The sequence below is a fragment of the Triticum aestivum genome, chromosome 4D (assembly GCF_018294505.1).
Source record: "Triticum aestivum cultivar Chinese Spring chromosome 4D, IWGSC CS RefSeq v2.1, whole genome shotgun sequence".
NCBI classification, from domain to species: domain Eukaryota; kingdom Viridiplantae; phylum Streptophyta; class Magnoliopsida; order Poales; family Poaceae; genus Triticum; species Triticum aestivum.
The window spans coordinates 63,702,253-63,709,016 of record NC_057805.1 but is presented as its reverse complement, the minus strand read 5'-3'; the positions used below and the strand labels follow the sequence as shown (position 1 = coordinate 63,709,016).

General features: G+C 46.5%; 1 protein-coding gene across 1 annotated transcript; it reads left to right on the top strand.

The window, feature by feature from the left end:
* The first annotated feature begins 2,210 nt into the window (after positions 1-2,210).
* On the top strand, positions 2,211-6,468 carry LOC123096228 (glycerophosphodiester phosphodiesterase GDPD4). The gene is made up of 9 exons (XM_044517895.1): positions 2,211-2,488; positions 2,585-2,671; positions 2,780-2,877; positions 4,543-4,603; positions 4,865-4,945; positions 5,114-5,206; positions 5,562-5,651; positions 5,783-5,910; positions 5,996-6,468. Exons 1-9 carry the CDS (start codon positions 2,282-2,284, stop codon positions 6,159-6,161), a joined length of 1,011 nt encoding a protein of 336 aa, XP_044373830.1. The 5' UTR covers positions 2,211-2,281; the 3' UTR covers positions 6,162-6,468.
* Positions 6,469-6,764: the final 296 nt, after the last annotated feature.

Genomic DNA, 6,764 nt, shown 5'->3' with positions numbered 1-6,764 from the left:
ACGAGAACCTAAGGGGTCGCACGCTTAAGGGAAGGAACCTGTGAGGCCCGGTCCGACTCCACGAGTCAGAAGTGATCCTACTCGGGTTCGGGTTCAGGCCAAACAGACTTTGGGCTTTAGGATTCATGCGAGGCCCAAGTGTTGAGCCCGCGACGGATGCCTATATAAAGTGGGGTTGCGGCACACTCAGGAGGGTTGATCGCTTCGGCGCTGCCACTAGGGTTTGCATGTGTTGCGATTAGCCACCTCCACTCGCCTCCGACTGTGTGATCGGACCTAGCAGTCCGTCGCACGGTGTTCCTCCTGCACACGCGGATACCGTTAGAGGGGGTGCACTTGCGCCGCTCCGGCGAACCTGTACGAGGGATTCGACGACCGGCTGTTCGAGGAAGATTGATCGAGGAGGAGACGAACCACGCGGACACGCTGCCCCAACTCTTCTTCCGCTGCACGGCACTGCGCGTCTAGTGGTAACGATCTGTGATCTATCTCCCGTAGCATGTTCTTGGTTGTTCTGTGTGTAGGAAAATTTTATTTGTAGTCGACGCATCCTACCATAGAACCCAACAATTTGGTCACCGGAAAGGTTTTGGGATGTACCGGGTATTCATCGGATCACCGAAAAGGGTTCCGAGAGACCTGTGGGAAGTATACGGGCCTAATGGGCCAAGTTGAGGCACACACCAGCCCACAAGGGGTTGGCGCGCCCTCTCCCTGGCCCCAGCCCTAGGGAAGGAAAGGGGGAAGGGCTAGCCCCTCCCGCCTTCCCCTCCTCATGGGAGAAAGGAAAGGGGGGGCACCCTCCCCTGCCTTTCCCCGCGCGCCTAAGAAAGGCAAGGGGGGAGGCTAGGGCAGGGCCCGAGGTGGCCGCCGGCCCCTTGGGCGAACTCTAGGCTGCCTTCCCTCCTCCCCCACCTATATATATTTGTGGAGGGAGAGGGGCAAAACACACCATAATCCCCAAGCCGTGCTGGATCCGGCGGTACAATCCTGCTAGGGGATTGATCCCGTCGTTTGGCGCTATGTGGTGAATGTCGGGATGGTGGCCCCGGGGACGTGGCGGGTGGATCCGTGAGGTGGCCGCAACGATGACGAGCCCGCGAGATGGTTGCAACGACGGCTAAATCTGGGCCAAGTTGCGTTAGTGTGTCACTCTCTCCCATCGACGGAATCGAAGGTGGTGTGATAATGACTGAAAACAGGGTGACGTGTAGGACGACCGACCCGGAGCATAATCACTTTGCTTGAACTACAGAGAAAATCGTTGGGTCGTTTTGACCACTTGATCGGGACGTTGCCGGGTTTAAGAACTGAGATCAAATATTCGTGGCACCCCCAAAAAAGAAAGGGCCTCGCCGACGGGGGAGCAGATAAAACAGAAGGAAAAGGGGGTCAAGCAACTTGAACTCAGAAACTTAGGTTAGGGAACAGCGCAAAAAGGATACCGGGAGCACCCGAGCTCTCGTGCGGGGTAGGGTGCTCAGGAGGCCTTTCCCGTCGTTACTCACAGGCTTCCAACAGCAAGAGGCACGATAACACTCGTAGCGATGAGCCCTCGATGATGCCCCCTTCCTCTAGCTGGGGAAGGTATCTGGGCCTGGCTCCCCGAGGACTAGCCGACATCAGGACGACCAGTTGCACCAGGTAGAAGCTTTGCTTGCCGGGTGGTGTGGCGAGCCTCAATCGCGATCCACCAGCCTAGCTCCTCGATGGGTGCTCCACGACATCTCAGTCGTTCGTCGACTCGTTTTGGCCCAAACCAAGCTAGGGGGTTGGTTTTTTCGTCCACGGGATCGAGGCGGTGGCAACGGCGATATGGGTTGATTCCGGCAATGGCGGCGACCGACGAGCGAATTGGAGTGTGACATGAGGACGGCAGAGGCTACGATGCGTCAGCGGGACGACGACAGAGGTTAGGTGGACGCCGAAGGCAATGCCGACGTTGATGCGGGTGAGCAGGGAAAAGAGGCCGTCACGAGGAGACAATTGATTTTTTTCCTAAGAAGTGGCTACAGTCGCAACCGATGCGCCGCTTATATTTTTTTGAGGAGTTAAACCAGATAAAAATTAAATTGTCTGAGGAGTTAAAGCTTTTTAAGGGTGGATGCTCTTATTCTGAGGAGATGCTCTTATAATGGAATAATAAAGCTAGATTCATTTCGAAAAAAGGTAAATATAATTTAGAAAAAAAGGTAAAATATACAAACGAGTGCCTCGTCTGCAGAGCGAGGAAGGGAGCGTTCTGAGGAAAAAAAAGCGAGAGAGCGCTGAGAGGCAGAGCATGAGAGGGCTCCTCGGGCTCGGGAGGCAGCCGCCGCCGCTCCCTCTTTTCCCCGCCGGCAAGAGGGCCTCGCCGGCTGCCACCCTCCTCCTCCGCGTCCGCCGCCTCCTTCCGTCCAGCCGCCTCTTTCGTCTGCTCCTCCTCCTCGCCGCCCTCTCGCTCGTCCCTCCGGCCTTCTTCCACTTCCGCCTCCGCCGCTTCAACCGCGTGCGTCCCCACACTCGTCCATCCTTCGAGATCTCTCCCCCTTTCGGAAACTTCTATAGGTGACGCGTTGATTCTAACGATCTATTGCCTCTCCAGATGCGCGAGAGGAGTTGCGGGTGGATCCCGAGCCCGCCGCTGGTGTGCGCGCACGGCGGCGACTCCACCAACGCGTTCCCAAACTCGGTGGGTGGTAGATCACCGTCATCCCGGATTCACACTGAAGTTGTTACGGGTGGATTTCTTTTTCTTTCCTTTTTAACTGGAGATGTGTTTGTGAGTTGTTGGTTTCAGATGGACGCCTTCAGGATGGCTCTGGATGCCCGTGTAGACTGTGTGGAGGTGGATGTTTCGAGGTCCTCGGATGGCACCCTCTTAGCACTCCATGACAGGTAATTGAAGCCCTGCTTGGCTGTAGTAGTATAATGGACCTGAAACATGCCATTTATGTGTGACATGAACTGCAAACGGGACTGCTGACTGTTCACTAGGTGCAGTAGCTGAGCTCAGTAAGCGTTGTTGCATTTGTTGTATCTATCCATGAACACAGGTCAAGATTAATGGAACTGGAGACACCAGTTACAAATTATAATACTAATGGGCTCTTGATTGGTTTTTGTTGTGTACCATTTGATTTGGACATTCTTTGTTTGATTCATTATTCGCAGATTAAACTGTAGGTTGATCCATCATATACCATTTTTTCGTGCATAGCACCCTGGCTCAGGCCCCGTTTGATAACTCAGTATTTTCTATGTATTGTGAGAATACTACAGTTTTTATGATTACCACAGTTTAAATTACTGTGAGCTGTTTGGCAACCACACAAAACTGCAATGTTAATACAACATATTCCCTAAACCACGGTAGTTTCTCTGCATAAAAAAAACAACCATGGACCTCTTTTTTTTTAAAACAGAGCACGCGAAAAGAACGAGCTCATCCGTCGCCATCGCCGCCGCCCTGTCATTCGTGGAGGGTGTCTTGGTCGCCGGCCATGAACAAATAAAAAAGGTTCCTCCCGCTACTTCCTCCGATTTTCCCTGAAAGTCGTGTCCACCAATTTGCTTTTCGCTCTGCATCATGGACTGGCCTAGCCGGGATGACCAAGCCGTTCTCGTCCATGCGCCGCTCCGCTTTGCGTGGTGGGCCGCCGGCATAGCCGTGTTGCAGAGCGTCAGGTGCTTGCTCCGCGCCAGTACGTTGTACTAGTTCGATTGCATAATTGGTGACTGTAACATCGAGCTTGTCTGTCCATTCAATTAGTCCGTGGTCGTACTAGTTTGTGCATGCTGGTGCTCTGTGCATGGCTGTTCATGAGCTTGCAACTCTAGCTAGCTAGCAACGGGAGCGTTTGCAACTGCTTCAAACGGCAAGCTAGTTAATTTTAGTTGGCGCATATAAGCTCTTGCCAAACAGGTCCACAGTATTCCCAATACTTTAAAATACTTTGTTATATCAAAACTGTGGTTTTTTGTGCCTACAGGTTAAATTACTGTGGTTTTTTGTGCCTACAGGTTAAATTACTGTGGTTTTCAATACTTTGGTCTTTACAATACTTTGCTATCAATGATTTGTAACTGACAAATGCAACACTAAATAAGTTCTCCTGTCTATTGGATGGAGAATTATGCAGTTTATATCTGCATTTGGATGTTTGGTAACACATTATTAATACATTGACATTTCGGAGACCATCTACGTTGATTTTTTTCCCTTTTCAGTTCTAGTTAGTAGAGAACTCACTTCTAACTAAATGACATATAGCTGCTTACTTTCCTAATGATAGTTTGCCTCAGTATAAATGGATCTTATAATTATCAAAGGGTCTCACCTTCTGGTATTGGCCTGTTAGCATTGTTTGAAGAAAGTGTGGGAACCCAAAAGATATTCTTTTTGTAAGTTTAACATTATTAGAGTTGGCATCAACAAGCATTAGTCACTTAGTTGACACTTAAATATAAATTAGCCAAAAATTCTTTAGTACAGTAGCCTGCATGCTAATTCTTTATTTATAATAACATATCATGGGCCTAATTCAAAATTCACACAGTTAGGGATCTGCAAAGAATGTCTGGTAATTCTACAGCAAAAGTTGGCCACTGGAGCACTCATGAGGTGAGCTCATTTTATTTTGTTTAATCTAGCTGTAACTTTCCAAATTTGTTGGTCTAGGTCTTGGTTCATTAGTGGTGCTTTATTATTTTAGCGAGGACAAAGGCCAGTCAAATGATAATATTAACTGCGGGTTGTGAACTAGCTGCATATATTTTTATTCAGTCCTAGTTTCCTTAGCACAACCTGATCATCAGCTGACGCTCGTCGTCATATGTTGATCTGGTGATGAAACACTAACAAAGTGACCTTTAGTCTTCATAGATAAAAGCGGTGACCACGAGGTTTCAGCTATCGAAAACAGTCCGAAACCAGGAAGTTCCCAAAGCAGAAGATGCTCTAGAGGTAAGCATTTGCCAAATGAGTTTGTGTTGTTAGTATTTTAGTAATCATTGTAATCACTTGAGCTTCAAATGACTTGTGTAAAATGTTGCCATAAGTGGATTATGTTTGATATACACACACTTATGAATTAATTGATTTCTATGCTACTGAACTTTTCTCCTCTTGTAGTTGATATCACAGTCTGTAAGGCAAGTAATTCTGGATGTCAAAGTTGGTCCTCCTTCATTTGAGAAAGGTTTGGCGGAAGATGTAATGTCTATTGTAAGTTCCAGGTAGCTCATTTCTTGTTTTACCTTAATAGAAGTTATACCTTTATTTACGTTTCTTGGTTCATGACATTTACCTTTTGAATCTGTATCATCATTTTCTAGAGGTTAAACGGAATTGGGACCTGTTGATTGTAATATGTGATTTGTGTAACAGTGGAAATGCTGTCATCCATGGCAAAATCATCTATTGTTCTATCCATCTACATCTAATTGAACTTGTGCACTTCTTTATTTGCTCGTTAGTTTCTGTCATTTGTCATTGGACTATAATAGTCTACAATATTGCAGTTTTTGAGCAGATTTGATAAAAACCTATCCTGCATCAATATAATTTTCATTATTTGCAGATCAGGAAAACAAACTGCAAAAATTGTGTTATCTGGGCAAAAAGTGACGACATAGGAAGAGATCTGATCAAGTTGTCTAAAGATGTTATGGTAAACTATTCTGTATTTTCCAGCTCTTAATACAATACAAGTCAATAACCCAGTCCCACTCTGTCATCCATGCCGACATGGCTACAACCACCTCTGCAATGTAACTCAAACATGCAATTTATCTGTTATAGGTTGGCTATATTGTTATGATGGATTGGTCCACTGGCAGAAGAATGGAGTTAGTGCGGATTGAAGGGGCAAAAGTTGCTGGTGTATACTATCCTTTGATCCACGAGAAGCTCATGAAGGTCATGCACAGGTAATGACTATCCTTTTTTGAAATTAGATGAAGAAATTAGTCTGACAGAAAATTAAAATTTGTAACTGCTTGGTTTCAAACACAGAAATGATAGAAAAGTGTATGCATGGACTGTTGACGATAGCGACTCCATGAAGAGGATGCTGTATGAGCAGGTTGATGCAATTGTCACAAGCAACCCTTCACTGCTGCAGCAGCTGATGCAGGAGATCAGAACAGAGTGCATGGAAGATGGTTTTGCCTTGCCGTAGTGATGGCTATAAACCTCACTGCATTTCCACGGTGATTGCTTGTGTCTGCATTATAAAAGAGAAGCATAACCAAAGAAAGGCGATTCTGCCTCTCAATATTTCCTATCCATGGAGATTGACCAGTAACACACGTAGATGATTTTACGATTGAAATGAGTTATGCCTCGGTACTTACTCTACCACATAGCCAAATAACAGTAGTTCCTATTCATTCAGCATACAGTAAAAGCTAAACAAAAATATGAACCTGTTGTGCCAACCGATGTACATATCTTCAAAGTTTGAATAAGCGTCTGTTTTACTGTCATCTTCCTTGAAATGAGAGGCCCAAGCTAATCAAGTCTGATCTTCGCTGGGAGGTCGTGGTCGTATAACCACACACTTTCCAATCTACCACTAGCTAGAACTGACAACACAGTTTGTTTGAAGACGTAAGCAGTCCTATAGGAATGCCAAAATATGGGTGGTCATGCATGCACCCTTTTTTGTTCGCGTACTTGTGAATTTAAGCACAGAGAAGTTACGAGTGTTCATGGATGTGTAACATGTTAGAACTTATTTTTTTTTTTGAAACGAGGCAAAAGACTTGCCATTTTCATTGAT

Bases quoted from the DNA above. Each gene is read 5' to 3' on its own strand.
- LOC123096228 (XM_044517895.1), top strand. From the start codon at position 2,282: ATGAGAGGGCTCCTCGGGCTCGGGAGGCAGCCGCCGCCGCTCCCTCTT. The intron at 4,946-5,113 runs GTAAGCATTTGC...CTCCTCTTGTAG, and splicing joins AAGCAGAAGATGCTCTAGAG to TTGATATCACAGTCTGTAAG. The intron at 5,652-5,782 runs GTAAACTATTCT...TATCTGTTATAG, and splicing joins AGTTGTCTAAAGATGTTATG to GTTGGCTATATTGTTATGAT.